The 27,321-nt window shown below is 45.9% G+C and overlaps 1 protein-coding gene across 2 annotated transcripts; it reads left to right on the forward strand.

The window, feature by feature from the left end:
• The first annotated feature begins 934 nt into the window (after nt 1–934).
• URM1 (ubiquitin related modifier 1) lies at nt 935–25,043 on the forward strand. 2 transcript variants are annotated; one of them, XM_077146305.1, is made up of 5 exons: nt 935–1,030; nt 5,000–5,070; nt 19,513–19,594; nt 21,130–21,178; nt 23,875–25,043. In XM_077146305.1, the coding sequence occupies exons 1-5, from the start codon at nt 996–998 to the stop codon at nt 23,881–23,883; spliced, it is 246 nt and encodes an 81-aa protein (XP_077002420.1). In that variant the 5' UTR covers nt 935–995; the 3' UTR covers nt 23,884–25,043. The 2 variants fall into 2 exon arrangements, with proteins under 2 accessions (XP_077002420.1, XP_077002411.1); XM_077146296.1 differs by lacking the exon at nt 23,875–25,043 and adding an exon at nt 21,514–22,615.
• Nucleotides 25,044–27,321: the final 2,278 nt, after the last annotated feature.

The raw sequence follows: 27,321 nt of genomic DNA on the forward strand, positions 1-27,321 counted from the left end.
TGATAATGTTACTTCCTCTCTAAACATTAAATGGTCTCCCACTGCTCTTAGAATGAAGACTGAAATTCTTACCTGGCTTTCAAGTCATGGTTTAGGCCCTTGCCCACCTATCTAGCCTCTTCTCTTACCCAGCTCCCAGCTGCCTCACTTCCACGTTCCTCTCTTGATGCTCCAACATATTCTTCCACCCAGTGTCTTTTGCACCTTCTGTTCCCACTGGAATGCTCCCAGAGGTTTCTCTTTCTTCATACCTATCTAGTCAACCCAGACTTTAGATCACAGCTCAAGCCAAGTTTAGTCAGTTTCGTTTTTGAAGTTCCTTAGCTTCAGATCATTTCTATCAGTCTGAGATTTTGCATTTATTAGTATGTTTACTTGACTAAAGTTAGTCTCCTCCAGTAGACTGTAAGCACCCTAACAGCATGAACCTTGCCCATCCATAGCACCGACCAAAATGCTTTGCACACGGAGGGGTGCATAAATACTATTAAATAAGTTAAATCCAAAGGGACAGTTCCAGAGGCAGCTGGATAGCATATTGAGAGCTCAGGACAGAGAATTCTGGGCTGGAGATAAAGATTTGGGAGCCACTTATAGTCGACGGCAGACAAGTGGATGGGCTCGCTCAAGTAGTATAACAAAACAGATTTGTAACTAAGACAAGGTATAATAGCAGTGCGGCTCACAGTCATTTCGCAAGGATACTGGGGGCTCTCCTCTGTCTAGCTGTGGCTTTCTCTAAGTCATTGCCCCGCTCTGTATTAGAGGCCTGTCTGTAAAGCACGTAGGATAAGTAACTCCACAAAGCTGCCACCAACGCCAGTATTCTTCCCAAACCCACTCTCTCACAGTTCTTATTCGGGCCTTTAGCCAATAAATAAGGAGGGTAACTCCCTAGACCCCGCCTCTTCCGGCCGCGGCGCCAGACGGTGACCGGAAATGGGGCGGGGCGCAGGAAGTGGAGAGGAGTTTCCTGCGAAGTCTGTTTCCCCAAGATGGCAGCGCCCTTGTCAGTGGAGGTGGAGTTCGGGTAAGTTGCGGAGCTGGGGTTCCGTGGGAATGAATTGAAGTCGTTGGGCCTGGAACTCTGATCGCCTTGCGGTCTGCCATGGCTGAATCTCTAAGGCTCTTGGTGCCCGCCATGAATTACGACACTCACCTCGGGATAGTTTGAGGGGTTCGATTTCCTTAGCGAAGAGGCCGTATGTCCGGGAATAGAGGCGCGTAACCGAGAGGAGAGCTGCGCTGTGTTCGGTGCCCTTCCGACTTCGAAAAACTTAACGGTTAGCTAGCGGCCCCCCCCCCCCCCTTTTTTTTTAATCAAATCGGGAGGTCCTATGAAAAGAAAGGGCCGACTTTCACCCTCTCAATTTCTTTCTTTGGGCAACAGTTTGCTCTTAAGCAAATGGGATAAATAGGGCCCCTAATTTTCGTAGTATTTGTGGCCAGGGACGGGATACTTTTCTTCTTTCCCCCCAAAACTTGGACATATTAAACAGACTTGAGCCTCTTTTAGAGCCGTCGTTAAATTTGTTGAGTATCTTCCACAGATCTTGAGTCGAGTGGAGAAACGGGGATAAGTAAGATATCATGGTGGGGAAGACTGGCACAGTACCGTAAGCACAAGATGAAATGTGGCAGAGATTGGGGCACACATTTCAATAGTTGAAGAAGTGCAAAGCAGAGAGGAAGTCTCCTTGAACTAATAACTCCTCTCCCTTATAAACAGAAGAAGCCACAATGCATGGTCTCACAGCTGGAGATAGGTGGTGCAGTTTCCACAGAGTTACATGGAAAAGCTAGGACTAGACCTGAGTATGTGTGTGTAGAAGATAAGCCAAGTCTTATGTGAAAGGAAAGGTCTAGGATGAGAATCTAAAACCTCTGCCCATAAATGCCCTCCCTCTCATGAATGCTCCCAGTTTCTTTCGTGTTTTCCAGTCATTGGGTAGTTCATTCACCAGTCATTTATTGAGTGCCTACCATGTGCCAGGCAGTGAGCCAGGCACAGAGGATACAAAGATAAATAGAACGCTGTCCATGCCCTTCAGTGTTCAGCATTTCTGTCTCTTAGAAGGGGGTAGTTTCGTGCATGGTAAGTGCATTTTAATTGACACTATTGTCTGGCCCCTTAGATCCAATTAGAACCGTGCTAGTCTAGCTTCCTAACTATTTTGCCTCACTGACTCTTTGCCCAAATATGCCCTCAAAGGCCTTGGATTCTAGAAGGATCTCTTCTGCCTTGACGAGCCTCAGCAGAGCTGGAAAAGGAGAACCTGCAAACTGCAGTGTTAAGGTTTATCTACAGTCTCAATGAGTCAAACATAGTATTTGTTCAGAAATGTCTTCTGTTTGCCAGTACTGTGCCAACATCTGTAAAGATGACAAGATACAGTTCTTGCAGTTTAGAGCTTACAGATCAGCATAATGGCCACTTTTTTGGCCTGACCGTCACTAGCCTTGATGTCCCTTATCCCCAAGAGCAGTAGTGAACCCCAGGAGGCAGGAGAATATTCCTCCACCACCACCTTCATGCGCTGCATCTGTGTGCCATGAGAATTGCAGTTTCTTAGGAACAATGAATATCCAATATGCATGTCAAACCCATGCCAAACTTCTCTTTTTGTCCTTGTCTCTATATTTTTGCCCCTGATCTTTCTTTAATTTTCTGTGTCTGTTAGCAAAACATCCTCTGAACTGAGCAGATTTGCAAAGAAGCTGCTGTGCTTGTTGTTTTCTCCCTCTTGTTCTTGAGAGGTCTCCCTAATACTTATAAAGTCTGAATTGAGACTGTGCCTCTTCTTGCTGAGGGGAGGTAGTCCCTCAACCTCACCAGCTCTGATAGATTCTAGAAAGCCTCACACACCTTCCTCCTTCTTATCAATGACCAGCTCTGCCTTCCTTTGCCACCTGAGCTGTCCTTAACAGCATTTTCTCAGGTCACATGGAATTCAAAGTATATAGTATAGATGAGTTTTGTGTCTGTGCAGTCCAAGTTGCGAGATTCCTTTCCTTTTTCTTCCTGAGTCTGGAAAGTATTGGCAGTGGAGTGGGATACCATTGAGGTCAGAGAAGAAGCAAGCAAGATGGGCATTTTCATTCATTAAGCAAATATTTGTCAGGTACCTACTATGTGCCAGGCACTGTTTTAGGCAGAGCTTGCATTTTGACAAGAGAGGGAGTAGACAAACAAAAATTTTTTTAAATGTAAGATAAAAAGATGAAGGTAAACTAGAAAAGGTGAAGGCAGTTTTGGGAATGTCTTTACTTGTCAGTGGTACCAACACTCCCATCAGGAATGTGGGGTGGAGGGAAGATGAGTTACTTTAGGATGTAATTTCTTAGTTGAATTTGAATCCTTTAAGACATAAGAGGGTCTGGCTTTGGATCTCTTCTGGGGCCTAGATGCATCCCTAGCCAGGCTTTCTGAATCACTCCAAAGGCCCAGCATGTACCTGTCCCCCTCCAGATGTGCCAGCAATGGGAATGCCAATCCTTCCCTTGGAGGCCAGTGAACCAAGCAGTGATAGGCCACTTATAAAAGAGGAAAACAGACTCAGCCTCTGAGCCTGGCACCACCAGGTTTGACCACTCTTGGTTGTTTGCCTGGGGGACAGTGCCTCCAGTTCCCACCCCTCTTCTCTACCCCCCCCACTCCTGAACCCCTTGCCTGTCACCCTCCCCCACCCCAGCTGCTGTGTGTGCCAACCCCCACCCAGGAGAGAACGAGTCTCTTGGAAAGGGATAAATGGAGGCTCTGTGTGGGCTTGCAGCTGAAATGGCCCTGTGCGCAGCCACAGATGGGCCTTCACTCCCCCTCCACATTTCTGCATCAACAAAGCATGACCTTGTTTGGATGACAGTCGCCCCATGTTTTCCCCATGACAATGCCTGCCTTGCCTTTGCCTCCCAGTGATCTCTGTTGGGATATCTCTGTTCTCTGAAATTGGGAAAGAGCAGTGGGATGGGAGGCCTCACATCCATTAAAAGTCTGTTAAAGCCTTCTCAGTTAAGATCCACATGAAGTCTAAGATGGGCATCATGGGACTCAGAGAAACAGTGGGAGGCACTGAAAGAGTCCTGGTCTCAGCATCAGAAACAGTGGCATCTGGACTTGGCTCCAAGCATCTCCACCATCCTAGACTTCCCTTGGTTGGATGGTGGGACATAGAAGTAAACTAAACTCTGCCCTCAGGGGTCTTTCTGACCTTTGGGAGTCTTGTTTTCTTCTTTCCCAAGGCTTCTACACTGAGCAGGAACCAATTAGGATTCAAATGCTAGCTTAGCCGTTGCTTCCCTGACCTTGGGCAAGTTACTTAAACTCTCTGGGTCGGTCTCAGTCTGCTTCTCCATCATTAGAGTTAATATCTACCTTCTCCTTCCTTTCCTGATATGGCTTGAAGATGAAATGGCATGAGGAACATCTTAAAAATGGTCAGGTGATGTGAACAATTGTTATTAGTTGATGCCTAGTGGACTTTCTGCCCTCTGGCCCTGTGGTATGGTATGCTCACCAGACCAGCAGTGGGAGGTGTGGATCAGGGCATTTCAAAACTTTACCTGGCCAGAGAAAACCACCAGACACACAGTCTCCAGCAGGTTTCATCTCAACCACTTTTTCATGTGAAAATCCTGAAATTTGAGAATATTGGACCACATGCTCAATCTCATCAGCAGGTGAAACCTGACTCTGTTTCAGGGTTGATAAACTCTAAAGGCTATGCTTTGCACATGTATGCTAAGCTACCTCTTGAGAAAGCAGAGGAGTAAAAATGGGAATCTGCAAATTTGGGTACTTAATTATTAGTAGAAATTATTTATATCCTATACTACCACATCAGGATATCACTTTTGAGGATTAGTCAATGATACAGACCATACTGGTACCCAAAGTGTTCCTGAACCTTGGTTTCCAAATCTCCTGAGCTTCTCAGTTTTCAGTTTCAGCTCCCCCTCCAAATTACAGGTGCTCACCTGCCTATCTTTTTCTCCTTTGCAGAGGAGGTGCAGAGCTCCTATTTGATGGTATAAAGAAGCATCAGGTCACCTTGCCAGAGCAGGAGGAGCCCTGTGAGTATTGGCCTGTGTTTCCTCTGTTCCTTTCAGTTCAGATAGAAATGGGTAGGAATTTCCTGGGTAGCCCAAGGAGGAGGGAGTGAGGGAGAAAGATCACCAGGTTACCATCCCCCATCCTCTCTGGGGTCAGCCAGCTTTGCAGAAGGGAGATACTCTAGCTTAGTGTTTATGGTTGTGGGTTCTGTATTCAGAAAGACTTGAGTTTGTTGGTTATTTTTATTGTGATAACATATATACGACATAAAATTTCACATTTTAACCACTTTTAGTATACAACTGAGTGATGTTAATTGAGTTCAGAATGTTGTGCTATCTCCACCATCCATTACTAAAATTTTTCCATCACCAGAAATATTTAGCATTTACTCCCATTCCTTATCCCACCACCCTTAGTAACCTGTAATCTACTTTCTGCCTATGAATTTGCATATTCTAGTTTGATTTAAGTGAAATCATAGAATATTTGCCCTTTTATGTCAGGCTTACTTCACTCAACGTGATGTCTTCAAGGTTCATACATGTCATGCGTATCAGAACTTCATTCCTTTTGGTAGCTGAATAATATTCCATTGTATGGATATTTCGTTTATTCATTCATCTGTTAATGGGCATTTGAGTTGGCCTTTTGGCTATTGTGAATAGTGCTGCTATAGGTATATAGATGTACGGATATCTGTTTGAGTCACTGCTTTCAGTTCTTTTGGGTATATACCTAGAAGTGAGACTATGGGTCATATGATAATTATGTGTTTAACTTTTTTAAGAACTGCCAAACTGTTTTCCACATTTGCACCAACAGTGTACAAAGTACAGACTTGAGTTTGAATCCTTTTGGAACCTCAGGCAAGTAAGCTCACTTTTTTGAGCTTTGGTGTTATCTTCTATGAAATGAGGCTGGTAATGCCTCTCAAGGTTGTTAAAAGTAGATAAGCTAAAGCATATGTCTCCATTATTGTTATATGGCAGCAATGAGGTGTCCTCATGAAAGTGGTAACCTCCATTGAGAATGGAACAGTGTGGGTGGGTTCACATTATGGTAAGAGGATTTAGATGAGAAGAAAAGTATCCAGCCAATAAGGATACCAGTCAAGAATGGTTGGCTAATGTGGCAAAATGTTATAATTTTTGTTGAAGGCTGTATGGGTGTTCCTTGACAATTCTTTCAGTTTTTCATAGTTCAAAATAAAAGTTGATGGGAGAAGTTGATTAAGGGAGGTATGGATTTTTTTTATTTGCTTGTTGAAATGCATGTTTCTTTTTCTTTAACAAATGTATACCTAACACCTGCTGTGTGGCAGACCTTGTACCAGGCATTGGAATACAAGAGCCTGTCTGTGTCTTCAGATTGGGAAGTATGGAAGAATTGACTTGAGAGGTCTGGTTGGGTTCCTAATGTCAGTGTAGCCTAGAGGCAGGGGGCTGTTTTTTTGCAAGTACTGAGGTCCTTTGCAACCCTAGCAGTGAATCCTAGCAAGAACAAAATGATCAGGGATGGAAGCCCTATCTCCACTTATGACTGAGCTACTCCTGGGGAATCAGTTGTATGAGGAGGTAAGAGAATCAGGTTTTTGGAGGTGGGTCGTAATGATCAAGGGAGATTTGATAAGATTATTCTTGAACTGGACACACATCTACCAAGAATGAAACAAGTATTGTCCAAATATACTGGCTGCCACTAGCCATCTCTGACCCTCCCTTAAGCCAGGGAGCGGTGGCTTAGGGTGGGTCAGCCTTCCATACTCAGAAGCTTGGGGACAGTTAGTGAAAATAGGGCATGGCTCACTTTGAGCTGGGATTGGGCATGTACGTGGGATAGAATGTCAGGATTGTGTAATTGTGTGTATCCCTGGTGGGGGAAACCCCTGGAGGTAGTAAAAGTAATTGTTTCTTAGGTTGACAGATGGTTTCACAGCCTTGGCAGCCTTGGGAGGGAACAAGGAAATCTCAGAAGCCTCTCAAAGAGTCAACCTGAAAGACCTTATTAGGAAGATTATTAATTTCTTTAGTTGTTATTTGTTTCCCCCTCAGTTTGGTTGACATGAAAGTCCGCAAGTATTCTTAATTCCAGCTCCTTTTCTTTCATTCATTGAGTGAGTGCTCACCACATGCCAGGTATGATCATAAGCATTGTATCCTTTTGTTTAGTTGGTAACTATGTATTTTTTAAATTTACTTTTTAGAGCAGTTGTAGGTTTACAGAAAAATAATGCAGAACGTATAGAGTTCCCATATATTTCCTCCCAACACATGCCATTTTCCATATTAACATTTTGTATTTGTGTGGTACATTTGTTAAAATTGATGAACCATATAGATTATGGTGGCGAAGGCATGTCTGTATACTTGGGTTGATTGTATGATGTGTGAATAAAAACTGTTTAAAAATGAACAGAAAGAAACAAATGCTAGAGAAAATGCAGAGAAAGAGATGTACCTATTCACTGTTGGTAGGGAAACTGAGAGATGCAGCCCCTTGGAGGGCAGTGTGATGGTTCTACAGGAGGTTAGGGGTGGGGTTGACATATGATCCTGAAACCCCATTGCTTAGTATATACCTGTAGGAACTGAGTGTTGGGACAGGAATGGGCATTTGTACACTCGTGTTTATGGCAACAGTGTTCCCCAAACCACAGTGGTTGGAGATGGCCTAAGGGTACGACGACTGAGGAAAGGAAGGCGGAACTATACAGACAATGGACTACTGGGCAGCCGCAGGAAGAAATGAAGTTGTGAGGCATGCAGCTAGGTGAATAAACCTTAAGGACTATATGTTGAATGAAATGGGAACAAAAAGACAAATGTTACCATGCCTCAATCATATAGACTAACTATAATATAAAACTTGGTGAACTAAAGTTGAGAATATGGGTTATCAGATTGGGACCTATTGTAAAGGGTCCTAGATTGTGAACTCTTACAGCAGTCACATATATTCAGGAGTTTTAACTATTATTTCTAAATTCTGAGATACTAGGTTGTTTGCCTATAACCTGGTCGTTCCTAGAAACTTCGGGTATTTATGTGACACCTGAGACTCAGAGTTAGAGTTCTGAAGCTATGAAAGTCAAGCAGTACCCTCTTTGGGAACTGTTTAAGAAGTTGAAAAAATGATCAGACTTCAAGTAGAATGGAGCCAGAATAGAGGGTAAAGGATGATATCATCCATATTTTAAAACTTCAGCTTCTGTGTGAGACCAAAGGGAGAGATATTTATTTGGTGAAAAATTTATGTTTTGGGTAGTGCATTTCCTAGTTTAACTTTTTTGGTCAGTTCAGTTGAACACCATAAGTGCATGGAATTCTGAATAGGATGTGAGAGTTTGTTCATTTGTCCAGGTTAGTATGATGTCCAGATATATCCCAGAGTAATTTGAGCAGTGAATAATGAAGTATTTGCAAAGTCCCTTTAGGGCCTGAGGGGAAAGGAAATATTCAACTTCCCTATTTGGAAAATTTCTGATATTCTTACAAGCAGTGGGGACAACCAAATCAATAGACCGAGCCCTTGATCTTGGAGTTCACCCCTATGAAACTTATTCCTGCAAAGGATAGGCTAAGCTTCCTTTATTGCTTAGATGTGGCCTCTCTCTGTAAGCCAGCTTGGCGGATAAACGCATTGCCCTCTTCCCTACATGGGGCATGTCTCCCAGGGGTGTAAATCTCCCAGGCAACATGGGACAGAAATCCTGGGATGAGCCAGGACTTGACATCAAGGAATTCAGAAAGCCTTCTTGACCAAAAGGGGGAAGAGAGAAATGAGACAAAATAAAGTTTCAGTGGCTGAGAGATTTCAAACAGTCGAGAGGTTATCCTGGAGGTTATTCTTACACATTATATAAATGTCTGTATCCCCTTTTTAGTTGATAGTGTATTGCAGTGGCTAGAGGGAAGTACCTGAAACTGTAGAGCTGTGTTCCAGTAGCCTTGTTTCTTGAAGATGATTATATAATGATATAGCTTGTACAATGTGACTCTGTGATTGTGAAAACCTTGTGTCTGATGCTCCTTTTTTCTAGGATAAGGACAGATGAGTAAAAAAATATGGATAAAAAATAAACAAATAATGGGGGAACAAAGGTTAAAATAAATTGAGTAGATTGAAATACTAGTGGTCAACAAGAAGGAGGGGTAAGGGGTATGGTATGTATGAGTTTTTTCTTTTTTATTTCTTTTTCTGGACTGATGCAAATGTTCAAAAAAATGATCATGGTGATGAATACACAACTGAGTGATGATACTGTGAGCCATTGATTATATACCATGTATGGAATGTTTGTATGTTAAATTTTTACAATAAAAATATTAAAAACATATAGGTAGGGGTTAATAAAAATATAGATTTAAATAAATAAATAAATAATAGGGGGAACAAAGGGTAAAATAAATCAGGTAGGTGGAAATGCTAGTGGTTAATGAGAGGGAGGAGTAAGGTATGGTATGTATGAGTTTTTTCTTTTTATTTTTCTGGAGTGCAAATGTTCTAAAAAATGATCATCATGGGCTGTGCGATGGTAGCTCAGCAGCAGAATTCTTTCCTGTCGTGCCACAGACCCGGGTTCATTTCCTGGTGTGTGTCCATGTTAGAAAGAAAAAAGATCATCGTGATGAATACACAACTATGTGATGATATTGTGAGCCATTGATTGTCACCATGTATGGATTGTATCAATATTATTTTAATTTTATTAACTAAAGTCCATAGTTCATGTTAGGGTTCACTCTTTGTGTTGTACTGTTCTAATGGATTTTTAAAATTTTTTATTGTTGTAACATATACAACATAAAATTTCTCATTTTAACCACTTTAAGTATACAGTCTGTTGGTGGTAATTACAGTCACAGTGTTGTGCTACCATCAACAGTAAACTCTTTCTTGAGTGCCTTCTTTGTGCCATATACTGGTTTCTGGGTATTTAGTAGTGAGTAAACCAGATGTGGCTCTTAACTTAATATAGTTATAGTGCAGTGGAAGTGGAGTGAGGCGATAAAGAAGCTAACAAATATATAATTGTAAATTATAGTAATTGCTGTAAGGAGAACAAAAAATTGCTTGAATGAGATTAATAGGTGGTCAGGTAAGGCCTCTTTTTAAGGAGGTGGCATTGAAACTAAGGCCTGAAGAATCAACAGAAGTCAGCCTAATAAGTTGTGGGGGGAGAGAAGAGGTATACGGAAGTCCCTTCTAAGCAAAGTGGATAGCTTCATGAAGACACCAAAGGACAGAAGTGCTTGGGGTGGTCAAGGAAGTAAAAGGAAGGCCAGTGTTATAAAGGGCGCAGACTGAGTTTGGAATGGTGAGCAATATCCCTCTTGGTTGTGTGTATAATTGTCACAACTTCTTAGTTCCCATTTTAAGAGTTGGACCTTGAGGTCTTTCCTCAAGTTATATGGTTATTTAAGTGGCAGAGCTGAGATTCACAAATTTCAGGATCTCCAAAGTTTTACACTGTGCCACTAACACCATTATCCGGAAAGGTTACTTGAATCATCATTAACAGCTCACAAGTGTAATGTATTTTACACTTCTTAAACTTTCATTCATGCATTTATGCCATCAACAGCTGCTTATTTCAATTCCCATAATGTTCCTAATAGACATTATCACTGAGGAAACTAAACATTAGAGAGAGAACGTGACCTGTCCAGTTACCCAGAAGGAAGTGGTAGAGGCTGGGCTAAGACCCTGGTTTCTTTTCTTCTCTTTTTTAATTAGAGAAGTTGTAGGTTTATGGAAAAATCATGTGAAAAGTAGAGTCCCCATATATCTCCTCTGTTATTAACACTGCATTAGTGTGGTAACTTTGTTACAATTAATGGAAGAATATTATTTGACTTTATTATTAATGATAGTCCATAGTTTACATTAGGGTTTACTGTTTGTGTAGTACTGTCCTAAGGTTTTTATTTATTTTAAGCTTTTATTCTAGTATCATATCTAAAATTTCTCCTTTCAACCACTTTCAAATTCAGTGATGTGAATTACATTCATAGTGTGAATTTGCTTATTCTAATTATTTCATATCAGAAAGCTCATACAATATCTGTCCTTTTGTGTATGGCTTATTTCATATGACATGATATCTTTAAAGTTCATCCATGTTGTCCCATGTATAAGAACTTCATTTTTTTTCACAGCTGAATAATATTCTATTGCATGTATATACCATGTTTTGTTTGTCTCTTCATCGCTTAATGGACACTTGAGTTGCTTCCATCTTTTGGCAGTTGTGATTAATGCTGCTGTAAACATTGGTGGGCAAATATCTTCTTGAGTCCCTGCTTTCAGTTTTTGAGGGTATATACCTAAAAGTGAGATTGTCAGGTCATATGGTAATTCTATACATAACTTTCTGAGGAACTGCCATACTTTTTTCCACAGAGGCTACACCATTTTACATTCCTACCAACAAAGAACATGTATTTCAGTTTCTCCACATCCTCTTCAACACTTATTTTTCATTTTTTAAATACTAGCCATTCTAGTGGGTATGAAATGGTATTTGATTGTGGTTTTGATTTGCATGTCCCCAGTGGCTAATGATGTTGAGCATCTTTTCATGTGCTTTTTGTCCATTTATGTATTTTTTGAGAAATATCTATTCAGGTTTTTGCCCATTTTTAGATTGGGCTGTTTGTCTTTTGTTATTGAGTTATAGGAGCACTTTATATGTCCTGGATATTAAATTCTTGTCATATGTGTGGTTTCCAAGGACTCAAGTTTTTTACTTCTCATGTTCTGTCCACTGCTTAGTGTGCAGTGTGTGGGGATCTGTCATTCCCCTTCTAGAATGAAAAGTAGAGAAGAGGGAGAGGGGTGCCAAAACGGTCCCTTTCCTCCATCTTTGGTTCCTTGACTGTGGATCTCCGCACCTGGTTCCCATATATGCCCTGCTGTGCTCAAAGACAAAGGTCACATTGTAGCCACAGTGCTAGATGGTAGCTGCCAGGCCTTACCCTGGAACATGTGGGTCCAAAAGGAAGGCAGGGACCTGGTGCCACTGGGAGAATCCTATTCTTCCTCCAAGCCCGTGCCTAGAGCTGTTGCCTGGCAGCCTTCTCAAAGGCCTAGGGGCTGCCACTTGGCCAAGTAGGTCTTGGAGACTCCAGCAGAAAAAATAGCAGCCATAAAATTATGGATTGTGACAAATCTTACAAACAAGGGACTCTAGGGTCCTAGGCCAGTGGAAAGCTTCCAGCTCAGCCACCTTCGGAGAAAAGGATATGAGAGGAAGGAAGTTGAAGGGAGTGAGACTACAGGAGAGGAACCCTGGCAGCAATTGCAGATCATTTATTTCTGGGGGCCTCTTTTTCCCCATCTGTAAAATGGGGACGTTGGGCTAGTTTTATTCTTTACTAAGTTAGATATGTATTTGATACCTACAGTTTAGAAAAAGATGCCTCCAGCTCTAAGTATATACAATTTTGTAATGCCAAATACTCTTGAGAAGTTCCATACATAGGGCAATGGCTTAGCAACAAGCCTGATAGAACGGGCCATCTCCTAGATTGTCAGGGGCTGATAGGCACCCATCAGTTCTGGGCATTATGGAGCTCACTTTTACTACTCAGGGATCCCTTTAACTCAGGGTTTCTGTCCTGTGGTCAGCCAGTGGTGGAGAAACCCAACACTTCGGGAGCAGAATGCCCTGACTTCCAACAGGAGAAATACCTACCTCACCTTTCCCTGCTCTTCTTCCTCTTTCCTGCCACCATGTCCCCTCCGCCTGTGCCTGCTCCACTCACATTAAAGAGTGGCTGATGGGGGAGGGCAGGAGCTGCAAGGGCACTCCTGGACACTTTAAACTGCTTAGCATGCGTTTCACAGCCTCTCTGGGGCCAGCTGTTCCTTTCTCTGCTCTCCAGGCCTGTTTGCTGATCCCCTCTCCACCTCCTTCCTCCTTTCGCCCCTCCCTCCCCACCTCCCAGCCCCTGTGCAAAATTGCTTTTGAAAAGATCCACTTTCTGCTTAATTAAACAATGAGGAGCGTCCCCTCTCACATCTGTAAACCTCCTTCTAAGGCCAGTTTAGCCCACAAACTGCTCCATTCTTACCCCCATTCACTTGTAAATGGACTCTCTGATGTTCCCTCCACCCCCTCTTCTTTTTACTACCCCCCATCCCATTTCTTTTTTCTCCCTTTTCGACTCAGACCTGGGGTGGGCTCCCAGAAGAGTCCTGTCTTGGAGCGTGGTGGACTTGGAGGGAACAGGACCAGTTTAGCTATAGGAGAGAAGACCTAGAGAATCATTCTCTCTTTTCCAAATCTGAAGGGCCTGCATGGGGAAGAAGGAACACATTTATTGGTGTTGCCCCTGTGGACTGACTTGGCTCAGTGGGTGGGAATATCATGAAGACAGGTTTTTGTTTGGGTTAAAGAACTCTTAACAGTCAGAGCTGCTCCACTGAGGAGTTGACCTCAGAGGCTGGATGTGGGTTGTCAGGTCTGTTGCAGTAGGGATTCAGGTATCAGATAGGATCTTGAGGTTCTTGCCTCCAAGCCCCGAGAGACCAAGATTCGCATTCTTGAGGGCCCTGCCACAATAGACAGTTGGTGTCCTCCAGATAAAGACAAGCCCACTGGAGCAAGTGATTCTAGTGGGAAACTTTGCTTTTGTAGGAGCTCTAAGACAGGCATGTCATGGAGCCCATTTGCCAGGAGCCTTTAGGAGGTGGTTTGGCAGCCAAGAGGATAAGGGGTCCAAAGTCATTGTTCCCCCACTACTCATAGCCTCCATCTATTGAGCATATCCTGTGTGTTTGATGCTCTGCTGGGTGTGCTGCTGTGCTGCCATTAGGCCTTAATCCTCACAGCAGCTGTTTGGAGTTGGGACATAATCCCCATTTTTTAGATGATGAGAAATGAAAGGCTTCATACCCAAGGCCAACTAGCATACAGCCCACGTCTCTCTGGCTCCAGAATCTGAACTCTTAGTCACTCTGCCACAGAATAGCAACTCATATCACTTGTTCTTTCCCAGGTGGGCACACCAGGTCCCAAGGCTTCTTGCACTAGGAACCTTGAATTAGGATGACTACATCTCTCTGGTGCTACATGCCCAAGGGGCAGTCTGTCCTCCAATACCTAAAGCCTCTGAATATGATTCCTTTCTGGATGTCCTGGAAACATTGGTCAACCACTGACATCTTGTGGGTCTTATTGTCTAAAATGAAGGGGAGACCAGTGTCTGAAACTCCCTCACTACTTTCCCAATACCCTCTTTCCCTCTTCAGGTACTTATGGAAAAGTAGTGGGTCCACAGAAAACCCCAGCTGGTCTCAGCACTGTCTGATTAATAGTTGAATGTATTCCACCCTCCAGAGCTGTCTGAGCATATCCCCAGGGTGCCAGGCCACTGGACAAAGCATCTAGAAACTCAGGAGGGTGAAGAGTACAGGTTTTTACTTTGGATCATAAAATAATTACAGCATGAATTTGCCGGGCACTGTCAAGAGCTTTATATTTGATCCTCGCAACAGTTTTGTGAAGCATTCTTACCATCCCCATTTTACAAAACAGAAAACTGGGGCTGTGCAAATATATTGAGAGAGTTCCTTACCCAAGATCATGCAACTTGAAAGTGATGGAGTTGGAAACAAAATCAGGACTGTCTGATGCTGAAGTCTATGCTTTTAACCTGTTCTTCTTACCTCTGTAGTTCATATATTCAGCACACATCTCAAGAGTGTTTCATGTGTGAAGTCCTGTGCTATGTGCCATAGCAGGTATCCAGTGCTCCCAATACACCCTCTCTAGTACTAGTAGTAGGTGTATAGTGCTGGGTATGATATGCATGTTGAGGAAGAGAAATATGGGCCCACAGGCCCAGGCAGTGTGGGCTGTGTGCCTGGGTAGCAGTGCACACTTGGTAAATACCTCTGGAGTTCAAGAGGAGAGAGGGGCCTCTTCTAGAACACGTTCCTTCTCAAGGCCAGCAAGAGCCTGCATGATCTTGGCCCCTGGCTACTGCTCTGACCTCATCCCCTACTGATCTTCTGTCATCACTGTTCCAGTGCCTTGAACCTGCCAATTCCACTGTGCCTCGGGTATTTCCATATGTTCTTCCTTCTGCTGGGAATGTTCCCCCATCCCACTTTGCTCATCCTTTAGATCTCAGCTTCAATGTTAAACCCTCAGAATAGCTTTTCCTAATCCCAAACCAAAGGAGATCCCTTGGTAAATGCTTTCTCTCTCTCCTGAACACCTTTGTACATTTATCACAACTAATTAAATCATTAGTGTCCACCTCTCCTGCTGGCCTGTTAGTTTCATCAGGGTAGCTGTGTGTGTCTGTCTTGCTCACCACTATCTCCCTAGTACCTGGCACATAGTAGCTCAATAAATATTTGTCTTGTAAATAATTGCATGGGATCCAGGAGGACAGCCGCCCTCTGTAGCATTGGGAAGGCAGGAGGATGGAAGGTGAAAGTGAGAATCCCCAGTCTCCATCTATTCCAAAAGCCATCCCAAGCCACCAGCCCCTGACTCTGCTTAACCCTTCCTCCTCCCCTGGGCGCCTTTGGAAGCCAACCATCTGGCTGGAGGTTATTTGCATATTGTCTAGGCCTCCACAAGCCTAGCAAGAGGTCCCTGGGGGTGTGTTTCAGGCCAGGCTGAGTGGCCCTTGCAGCTTGCAAATGGAGCTGTGAGCTCCACCTCTCCCCACCCCCAAAACCAGGGATGGGGGAACAATACTGGTGGTGATGCTGTGGCCTCACCATGGTAACGGGCTATCAAGAATGTGGGCAGGCCTTGAAGGGTGGAGGGTGGATAGAAGGGAGGGAGTAGTCTCAGCAAATAGGAGCGTTATGATAAATGAACCAGCACTGGGCAACAGACTCACCCACTCACCCCCACCCCTCTGGGACTCCATGATGGTACTATCACTTAGATGACCCTAACATGACCACCAGCCCTCCCCACCCCCCACCTCCAACCATCCCAAGCCTATCTAGAGTAGAAATCTACTCTTTTTGGAGGGAGCCAATGCTGTTTCTCAATTGAGACCTGTTTCTGTAAAGGCCAGCCAGGCCATGGAGGTGCAGCTGGTTGCCCTTAGGCCAGCCACTGCCCAGTCTCTCTCAATACTTCTGCACACACAGACCCAACCCCACCCGCCAAGGCTGGCTGATGGATGTGTCAGACCCCAGCAGCTTTATCGAGCAGCCTTAAGATGTATGGGCTGGCAGCCTGCCAGAGATTGCCAAGATGGAGGCCAAGAGGAGCCACAGCCAAGGGGAAACCTCTGAAATCTAGGCTTCAGGGAAGAACCCAGCCAGAAGTCAAAATGGACTACAGCTAGATGGATGCAGCCCTCTCCCCATCCCCTTCCTGCTCCAGGGACCAGGAAGACTCCAATCTGCTTTGTTTAAAAGGAATTAAAATTGAAAGGCAGCATCCTGTGTTCATGGATTGGAAAACTTAATATTGTTAAAATGTCAATACTGCCTAAAGCGATCCACAAATTCAGTGCAATCTCTATTAAAATTCCAGCAGCCTTTTTTGCAGAAATGGAAAGCCAGTCATCGAATTCATATGGAATTACAGAAGGCCGCGAAAAGCCAAAACAATCTTTAAAAAGAACAGCAAAGTTAGGAGGCTCACACTTCTTGATTTCAAAACTTACTATAAAACTACAGTAATTAAAACAGTGTGGTACTGGCATAAGGACAGACATATTGACTAAAAGAATCAAAATGAGTGTCCAGAAATAAATCCACACACCTGTGGCCAGTTGATTTTCAACAAGAGTGTCATGTCCATTCAATGGGGAAAGAATAGTCTCTTCAGCAAATGTTGCTGGGACAATTAGAAACTCACATGCAAAAGAGTGAATGTGGACCCCAACCTCTCATCTTATACAAAATTAATTCAAAGTGGATCAAGAAACTAAATATAAAAGCTAATACTATGAAACTCTTCAAACAGGGATGTATCATCAGGACCTTGGAGTAGACAATGAATTCTTAGTTTTTATACCAAAAGCACAAGCAGCAAAAGAAAAAAATCAAAATTAAAAACTTTTGCTCAAGAAAGGCCAATATCAAGAAAATGAAAAGACATCCTACAAAATGGGAGAAAATATTTGGAAACCATATATCTGATAAGGGTTTGGTATTCAGAATATATAAAGAATTCCTAACTGAATAACAAAAAGATATAAACAACTTAATTTTGAAAATGGGCAAAAACTTGAATAAACATTTCTCCAAAGAAGTTATGCAGATGGACAATAAACACATGAAAAGATGCTCAACATTATTAGCCATTAGAGAAATGCAGGTGAAAACTATAATGAGATACTATTTCACACCCACTAGGGTGGACTATCATCTAAAAACCTGAAAATATAAGTGCTAATGTGGATGCAGAGAAATAGGAACTCTTCTACATTGTTGGTGGGAATATGAAATGGTGCAGGCACAGTGTCAGTTCCTCAGTAAGTTAAGTATGGAATTACCATATGACCTGGTAATTCCACTCCTGAGTATGTACCAAAAACGATTGGAAGCAGGGACTCATATTTGTATACCAATGTTCATCACAACATTATTCATAATAGTCAAAAGGAAGAAGCAACCCAGATATCCATTAACAGATGACTTGTTAAAATGTGGTATATCCATAGAATGAAATATTCAGCCATAAAAAGAAATGAAATAAAAAATAAATTAAATTAAAAATTAAAGAAATGAAGCACTGGTACATATGTACAAGGTTCATATAAATAACCTTGAAGACATCATGTTGAGTGAAATAAACCAGATACAAAAAGACAAATATTGTATGATTTCTCTTACATGAAATAGAATAAGCAAATTCGAAGAAATAAAAAGCAAAATTGTGGTTATTGAGTGAGAGGAAAAAGGAAGGGGGAGTTATTGTTAAATGGGTGTGAGTTCTGATTTGGAATGCTGAAAACAGTCTGGAATTAGAGGTGAAAGTTACACAGTATTGTCGATGTACTTAGTGTCAGAATTAAAATGATTTTTATGTTATATATTTTTACCACAATTAAAAATTATTTACTTATTTTTAATGAAAGGCAGCAGTCTCAACACTTTGCTCATGGCCCTTGGCTGTGCTGGTTTATAATCCAGGGAAGTAGGCATGGAGCAGAGTGGACTAGTACATCCAAAATGCAGGCCTGACAGTGCAGCCTGACAGGGTGGCAGGCAGGATAGTGAGAGTGCCATAAAATATTGTATGAGGCTGGCAACTGTGTATGACAGTATGCTGGGTCCAGACTGAGGGCCGGGCTTGTAGACAACCTAAACCTGTCCTCCATGCAGCCTTTCTTCTGCCTACACTCCAGGAATCTGAACTCTAGGCAGGAAAACCAAGGCACAGCCTGGCCATTCTCCAGCTTAGCCCCTGAGCTTTGTTTCAGGCACAGGTCCAGGATAGCAGGACCCCCTGAGACACTGAGTCTGTACAGGGGGGCTGGTTAACCCCAAGTCTCTATTGACTTCCTGGAGCCTAATTGTCTCTTTAGGGCCTTCATTCTCAAGACTCAGGGAGAGAGAAGGAACTCCAACAGCCTCAAGGGAATGGCCTATTTGAGGAGTGAATAATAGAGTCAGATTTAAAGTTTAAGGAACCAGATTCCAATGTGCTGTGGTCTGGGCCCCCCTGGAAAGGAGTGCTTCAGACCAAAGTGAAATGACTCTGGGGACAGGCAGTTCTAATCTCCACTAGAGAGAGACTGGGGGCTATCCCAGAATCAACAGGAAGCCTCAGTGTTCAGCTGAGCAGGAGAATCCTTTTTACCCTGAACACCTTGCATCTCCTACCAAGGTTTTACTAGCCCTGGTTTCAGGGGCCACCCCAGGCCTGGAGGGCTTGGTAAATGGCAGGAGTAGTGGAGCAGTGATTTGTCATCTCTAATTGAAGGATCCTTCTCTCCCTCTGCCAGAGGAAATTAGCTGATGCTATCTGCTCAGCAATTGTTTTTCCTTCCCTCACAAAAAGAAATGTATGCAGACCCCTCCAAGAGTAAAACCCACTCCTCCCCATCTGGGACTGGCTGGAGAGATAAAGGAAGTGGCTCTTCAGGGCCCTCTCAGAAGACTGTCTGTGGCAGTTTCAGATGTCTTCCAGGACTTGTGGTTGGGGGTCTGTTTCTCAACCCTTTCAGGTGTGACAGTTTCTTCCGCTGTCTGCCTTAAGTCCCCTCTGATAGGAACTTGTCATTGCCTCTTCTTCAGGCCTTCAGTGGTGCCAGATGTCACTTTCTCTAAAGATCTCTTTGGCGGGTAACTGGCCTCTCCTAACCTACGTCCTTACCTTAGGAATCTATAAATTCATGAGCCGTTACAGCCTGGTCCAAAAGAAGCCATCTGAGCCCCATGTTCACTTCCTCCTGGTTCAGACAAAGCTCTAGGGTCCAGGAGTCAATTGGATTTGACAGTAGTTTTTCCTGTGCCCTCCTTTTCAGGGGACATCCGGAATCTCCTTGTCTGGATCAAGAAGAATTTGCTAAAAGAGCGGCCAGAATTGTTCATCCAAGGAGACAGTGTGTAAGTCCCTCTCTTCCCTTCCCTGAAGAAGGTGGGAGGGGGAAAGATGTTTGAGCTCCTGTCCTAAGGTTCTCTGAATCCTCTTCTCCCTTTTGCCCTCCTTTCCCCCTTCTGGAAAAACAGCTTCTGTCCAGCCCTATCTTAGGTCTATTTTCCATTTTCTTATTACCACACTGGACTGTTGAGGATTTTTTTTAATGCAGATAAAAGGTGAATTTCTTCTTAAAAAACCTGTATTCAGCCTTCTGGCTGCCACAGACTTGCTCTGGAAACTTAGGCAAGTTACTTTTATTCTCTGGGCTTCAGTTACTCTCTTGGATAGTTATTACTAGGAAAAAGATGCTGTCTAAGCTTCCTCTCATCCTTCAACAGTCTTGGATGTTCTATATTTGTACTATCTAGTGTGGACAAGAGCTGTTGAACCCTTAAAATGTGGCTAGTATGACTGAGGAACTAAATTTTTTTTAAATAACGACGTGACTAGCAGCTACCATATTGGACGGTGCAAGTCAAGGACTCCAGAGAGTAATGACTGTGTGCACATGCATACATGAACAAACATTTTCACGTTTGTGCTGACTGGGAACACCCCCACACCCAGCCTAAAGTGTCTATTGTTCCAGGTCCAGCCTGTCTCTTAGGAAAGTAACCAGGTTCCATGTGCCAAGAATTCACCTTAGTTCTAAAAACAAGATCAGTTTCTTGTGTAGAAGAGATGGGTAGAGAATTGGGGAATTCGTTCATCTACCTCAAAGTATAGGTCACCAGCATTCCCCGGTGATGAGGACTGCCATCCAGCTCCTGGCTTGGGTCATGGTCCGGCAGCCCTGGAGGCCTACCCCCACCCAACTCCTAGAGTCCTGGAGGCCCATCCCCGAGGACAGCAATGCTTCTTGGGCCACTGCCAGCAGGAGCAGGCTAAGCTGCCTGCCTGAATGTGGACCCACTTCCCCTTACACTAGGCAGTGGGCTGTTCTAGAGCATTCAGGTTTTCAGTGCCACTGGCAACTTTTCCTGATTCAGAAGAGCCAAAATAGCCTGCTCTCCAGAATGGGGATACAGGAAGCCTTAGTAGCCAAAGTTCTTCACTTTCAGGGCCCAGGAGAGTGAGACTGGACCTCTGGAATATAACATGCTACTAATGTTTACCATTATGCACACTCTGATAAGCAATTGCTTGACAACATTATCCCGTTTCATCCTCACACAGACCTTGTGGGGAAGGCACTATAATTTACCCTGTTTCCAGATGAAGAAATTGACGCTCAGAGCCACAAAGTGACTTATCCAAAGTCTACATGGTAGTGCTGGGATTTGTACCTGGCTCCATCTGTCCCCAAAGACCACAGCTATCTGAACTAATTTCCTTTAGACTCAGTCTGTAGCCTCCACTTCCTGGGAGATCTTTAACTAGAACATCAGGAAGAAAGGCTCCCCACCACCCTCCCTTGCAGCCCAAAGAGTTTAAGCCTCTCTACTTCTGTGTTTGCCTCCTGCCCTACACTCCCTGCTACTCACCACCCTTTTTTCCACAGGCGTCCAGGAATTCTGGTGCTGATTAACGACGCCGACTGGGAACTGCTGGTCAGTACTTTAGGGGACACCCCTCCCCAGCTTCTGCAAGAGAGCCTTGGGCCCAGTTGGGGTGACTGGACGATCCTTTGCTCCACTCTGGTCCCTGAACTGAGACTTTACAAATCTCCTACCCCCAAGTAAGGAAGGAATGTGTAGCTGGGGGAAGTAATGAGCTCTTCATCCTAGAGATTTATAGGTTAATGTATAGAATACATTATTCTAGGGTACAAGAGTCTATTTTTCTCTCTCAGAGCAGTCACGCCCTCTCCCTTTCCCCTTCTGACACCTGAGAAGAAACTTGGAAGGTGCCCCTAACAATCTCTTCTTCCTCTTTCCTGGACCAGGGTGAGCTGGACTACCAGCTTCAGGACCAGGACAGCGTCCTCTTCATATCCACACTGCATGGCGGCTGAGGGCTCCTCTCTTTGCCTGAGCACCCTTGGGGTGGCAAGAACAGAACAGTCAGACATCCCCTTGGGCCCTGCTTCCAGATTTCCCTGTCCCCCTTGGCTGCTTTCTTCCCTGCTCTATCCCTTAGGCTCCCTCCGGGCAGGGAAAAGAGGCCAGGTGCTAAAAATGAGCCTTTCTCAGGCACGTGAGCAGAGGAAAGCAGACAGGCAGGCACCTGAGCCCAGCACTTCCTTTCCCAGCAGCTGAGGGAGCATGTCTCTCTGATTTGTCAAGAGTGGAGGGGATTTCTGTGGCCAGGTTACTCAGCTGTCCCTAGAACAGCTGAGTAGAACAAGCCCTGCTGTTTTCCATTCAGTGTCTCAGTCTAAATCTTGAGTGACTGCTGACAAGGTACTCCAACTCTCTGGGCCTCAGTATCTTCATGGGGAGGATGATTGAACCTAAATAACTGTTGGGAGGCCCCTCCTTTCTCAAAGTCTGGAGGAGTCTCCGCCTCAGTTTCCCCATCTGGACAGCAGAGAAGTCTGCCTATCCCCCACTGATGTCATTAAGGAACCCCAGCTGGGGTCCCCTATTCACTGCTGACCCCCTCCCCACCTAGCAGCTGCTCTTCCGACCACACTCATGTCCTCCTGCTACCCCACCCCCAGCCCTTGACCCTGGCCAGCACCCCCCCCCCCCCCCCAGGCCACCAGATGGGCTCCTGAAACCCTCCCCCAGCCAAAGGCTGCATGCCGTTCATGCTGCTGGGTTAGGGAGGTGGGCAGTCTAAACCTTGAACTGACAAATTGTGGTGGGGGGGTGGAATTCAGTGTGCCTCAGTTTCCTCTTTTACAACAACATGGATATTTATAGTCATAAATTAGTTCATTTGAAAACAGAGCTATTCAGTGGCACAAATGTAGACTTTATCTCTTCCCAACTTGTAGGTAGCAGAGTGCTTTGCCCCCCTCCCTCCATCCCTTCTGGTAGTCTTGGGGCCTCAGTGCCTGCAACAGCTGGCCTTGGGCAAATAAAAGACTAGGTTGTTTACTAGCCTTGCCTGGAGCTTCGTCTTAGAAACATCTTACCCCATCCAGGGTCTCTGGTGCAACCTCTCAGTCCTCAGCCTAGGGCTCTGAGAGCTGCTCTTCAGTCAGAGAGAGAGGGCAGGAATTGAAACCCAGACTCCCCAGGAAGGATAGTCTGTTGGGAGCCATCTGGAAAAAGGGTGGCACTGCCAGTCTGTGCTGACCAGCCTGGGTCCCGGGACGCTTCCCCACCCATCTGTCCGAGGCCAGGCTTTGTCCTACCAGCTGCAGCCAGCAGCCCCAGAACACAGAATGAGGGTGGCATAGATAAGGCTGCTGAGCCGCCGATTTCTTCCCATGACCTGGAGAAAAGAGCTTTGTTTGCTGGAAGATGTCAAAAATTAAGGCGTTAACATCATCCTGCTTTTCACTAAATTTCAGTAATTTAAGGTGTAATTTCTCTCACCCTGTGGAGATAAGAGTGCCAAATTAGTTGTCCCAGCAGTGTTGGAGAGAGGGTACACATCATTCTCAAGACAGATGACCCCTTGCTATTGAGCTGCTCTCCAACACTGCTGTCACTGGATGCTCTCTGGGGATGTGTGTGTGGGTAGGGGCAGCCATATTGGGGTTATGGGTGGGAACTGGTCTGGGTGTGAATTTGCCTTGTTTGGGGTCCAGGTCCAAGTGCTGTCCAGAGAGGCTGTATGACCAGCCCTAACTAGATGCTTGAGGTCAAGGTCTCTGTGTTAGAGGACAGAGTAGGAAATTTGAAATGACCCTTTATGGCCTTACTTTATTTAGAGGGCCAGCTTGTCCCAGTTCTTGTAATCTGGAAGTTCCTCCTTGCTTCCAGTCCCCCTGACCTACCAGTGTGATCCATTACCCCAACCAGGATTCCTAGTTCTGAAAACCAGATGCCTTTTCTCTCCTTTATGTGAGGATGGGGGGATGGGATATAGGCTATCCATTCTCTACTGCACCCCAATTAAAACTGAGTAGTAGAAAGAGAAGGCTCTGGGAAAACCAGGTTCTCTGTGCAGTGGGGCTTTTGCTAGCTCTGCACTGAAATTGGCCAGGGTCAATTCACTTCAACCGGTTTCGGCAGAGAAGGGTAGGGACAGGTGACCCGCACTCAGCCCCAGCAACTCCCAAACACCCCCCAGGCAACTCCTGTTGAATTGGCCCCGATTTTGAGGAAATAAAGGAATAAATAAACCCCAGAATGTCCGAAGATTTTTCTTTAATGAAAAAGATTCGTTTGTCCAATTTCTATTTCCACAGCCGAGGTGATTGCCTGGCTGGAGCGCATCATTCCCAACGTTTCTCAGACACCGGCTGTGGCTTGAAGCGCAGCCCATCAGTGCGTCGGGAAGAACTGGCGGAAGGGGTCGGTTTGTTTGGGATTTAAGGGTTGGTTTAAATTTTGTTTTGTTTTGTTTGGGGAGTACTGGCAGGATAGATTAGGACCAAATCGAAACGAGTTAGCGCGCTCGGTCCACCGGCATCTTCGTTCGCCCCGGACTTCCTGCGGCTCGGGCGAGGGCGGGCTCCCCCCATCACATTTGGATCCCGCCGCTGTGTGCTAGCTTCGTTCCCAGCCGAAATTGTAAAGGGGAAACCCGCCAAATCGACTGAAGAACCCCGCCGGCCGGGACCGATCACCCGCAGAGGAGGACGAGGACGAGGATGAGGATGGCGGCGCTGGTGGAAGGGCAGGCACCGACAGTCCCTCAGGGCGCGATCCTCTCGCTGGGGCCAGCCAGCCGCCGCCCCAGGGGTCTCTCCGGCGCTGAGCTCGGTCCCTGTGGCCCCCACCTGGGTTGCGCCCGGAGCTCAGCCACAGATGTCCAGCCACAATTCTCGGTTGGCCGCAGACTCGTACAAGAATTGCGTTTGGACAATCAGTGGCGAAGCCCCTGAGTTCAGGGCCACGGTTTCCTGCGAATTCGCTTTGCTCCTTAAAAGCGCCGGACTGGGAGATCTCTGGAGCTACAAGCCCTACTACCTTACAGACGCTCAGCGTTCGGGGCCCATCCCGCGGTAAGGTGGACCAGCAAGCACGCGGATCCTGACTCTGCGTGGGGATCCCCACCACCCCTGGCGTGTTTCCATCAATCGCGGCCCGGGGCCCCTAGTATAGCCCGGGTTGGGTCTCTGCGCCGCCCCAAGTTGGGGGGAATTTCCTCTGTCAGGCCTGGGGAACCCCGACTCCCCACTCCCCGCCCCCAGCCTGGGCTTCCCGGACTAGCAGGGAATCCGGAACCAGGGGACTGAGGCCGGGTTGCGTTTCCGAGTCGGGGGTCCGGGTTGCTGGACTTGTGAGTCCCCCGCCCCCGCCAAGTCCCGCGCACGCACCGGCTTGGGCGCTCTCCGCTTCCCTGTGGCTGAGTCGCGGCTGGGGCGCCGGCGGTAGCGGTGACGGTGGCGGCCCGGGCGATGGGAAGCACTGGAATGCGCCGCTGGGTCACCTGCAGCGCCCGGGGAGCCGGGCTGGGAACCCAGCGGGTTGGCGAGGCGCAGGGCTGAACCGGAGCAGGCGCCTCTGGCGGCTCGGGGCCGGGGCGGGCTTTTAGTGGGCCGCTCCAACAATACGGGCCTGGCGCGGAGAAAGGGGCTCGGCTGCAATTGGTACTGGATTTGAATAACGCCACGGGGCCATCAATGGTCATTGTGTCGGCGGGTAATGAATCTCCGCTGTCTCTCGGGCTGGCCAGGCAGCTGCAACCTGCGCTCAGGCAGCTCTTAAAGACATAGCGTGCCCCTCCCTAGGGGCCGTCCCCCCCCTGCACTGGCCGGACCCCTAGCCCTTCCAACCCCACACTGCGCCTTGCACTTCTCCTGCCCCGCCTGCTCCCTTGGCCTGACCCCTTTGCCCATCACCCCCTCCCTCCTCCCTGGCTGTGCACCCGCATCACAGCCCTGTACTCTGGAGGACCTGCTTCAGGGCCCTGGCCTTGTCTGAGCTCCCCAGGAGTGCTCCAGGGATCCCAGAGTCTTTAGGGCCCAACCCTTGCCCTATCTCCATCTAAATCTGAAGCCTCTGGACCAATCCTTCCTTAAGCTCCTAACCCAGGGGCTTTAGCAGGGGGGTGAGGGGGGACAGTCCAGAGGTCAGAGGTACACCACCTTAAAAGGTTTTGCTGAAGGATAAAGGAGGGGAGTACAGTCCCAACCTCTAGGCTGAAGATGCCATGTCCAGAGACCACACCCCCATAAGGGATCAGGAAATCTCCCCCTGCCCCCACGAAGGACAAGGGCTCCTGCAGACTCCTGGAAGACCTCAGCTCTATCAATGGGGGTTGGGGGTGGGGAGCAGGTAGGTGTGAGAGGGGTATGGAATCTATTGCTTGTCGTGGCATTATCTGTTCCACTGGATAGCACCAGTCCAGGAGGACAGGGGCTCTGTCACACATCTGTCCTCACACACACCCCCAACATATACCCTGTCCCCACCAGGTCTGGCTCAGTCTTTTAGGTGATTATATACCCAGTTTCTCACCCCCAGAACTCAGCCTGTCTTTCCCAGAGAATATCACACCTTGGAGGAGTGTGTAGCCATTCCTCCCATACATCCTGCACCTAATGTACTCCTGCGCCTACCCTGGAACACCCCACTGCACTGGCCTGAAATGTCCTCCTTTCCTTACCTCAGCTCACAGTCTCTGGGCAGCCTTCTTGCCATGTGCCCCCAATAAATTGTGATTATCGATTTGTCTGATTTTACTCACTAGGATAAGATCTTTGTGCCTCCAGGGCCTAGTGCAGTGCCCTGTCTTGTCATATTTAATGATTGGTTAATCATTAAATATCCATTGGTGGTTGCATGCAAACTGACTTAGAAATGAACCATTTAACCTTCTTGAAGTTTCTTAGAAAAATTAAGAAAATGTGGCTTCTGGGGAATAATACTTGAAGGTAGGGTTTTATAGAAAGGGAGCTCTGCTAATCAGATCTCAGCTCCTGGAGATACTTTATTTGATAATAACAATATGTGCCAAGCTAAGTGCTTCGGAGATAGTAGCTTGTTGACTCCTCACAACAACCCTGAAAAGTAGGTGATATTATCAGCCGAATTTTACAGATGAAGAAACTGAGATTGGGGAAGGTTAAGTCCCTAGCCCACATGTGGCAGGTGTTGTACCCAGAATTAGAGTGAGGGCTGTTGAACTTGCTGCACAATATGGTTTCCCAGCCCTTAGCAAATACAGAGGGAATTGACGTAAATGCACGCTCAAAACTTAAGGCCCACGAGACAACTGCGTCTTTATGAATCCAGTCCCAGCCCCACCCCAGCCAGGTATGTACACAACTATGATGAAGCAGGAGACAGTGGTTTCTGCAGGAGTGGAGAACACCAGGATCAGGGGACTGGGCAGCTGCATTCCAAGAGGAGGGCTTTTCCACCTCCGTAGTATCTCAGAGCTACTTAAAACCCTACAGTCCTGGGCAGAGGAGAGTCATTTCCCCTCACTGTTATCCTCAGGGAAACTGAAGAACCAAGAAGAACCCTACTGCAAGTCTTTGAACAGATATTTATAGAATGCCTACTATGTGCTGATCAGGACTCAGCAGCTGACAGATGTCCCCAAAGGAAATGACAGTGTACAATTGAGGCAGGGGAGGTGGAGAGCTGCCCAGAGGCACAGTGAGGTAGGTGAAGGCTACTGGTGAGGGCATTGCCCCAAAGCCAGCAAACAGCAAGGAACTGGATGAGTTTTGAGAAAGAAA

The sequence above is a fragment of the Tamandua tetradactyla genome, chromosome 2 (genome assembly GCF_023851605.1).
Source record: "Tamandua tetradactyla isolate mTamTet1 chromosome 2, mTamTet1.pri, whole genome shotgun sequence".
NCBI classification, from domain to species: domain Eukaryota; kingdom Metazoa; phylum Chordata; class Mammalia; order Pilosa; family Myrmecophagidae; genus Tamandua; species Tamandua tetradactyla.

What these genes read in the sequence shown, in the direction of transcription:
- URM1 (XM_077146296.1), top strand. Translation starts at nt 996, where the DNA reads ATGGCAGCGCCCTTGTCAGTGGAGGTGGAGTTCGG. An exon ending in GCCAGAGCAGGAGGAGCCCT is followed by an intron (nt 5,071 to 19,512) that starts GTGAGTATTGGC and finishes CCTCCTTTTCAG; the next exon opens with GGGACATCCGGAATCTCCTT. An exon ending in TTCATCCAAGGAGACAGTGT is followed by an intron (nt 19,595 to 21,129) that starts GTAAGTCCCTCT and finishes TTTTTTCCACAG; the next exon opens with GCGTCCAGGAATTCTGGTGC.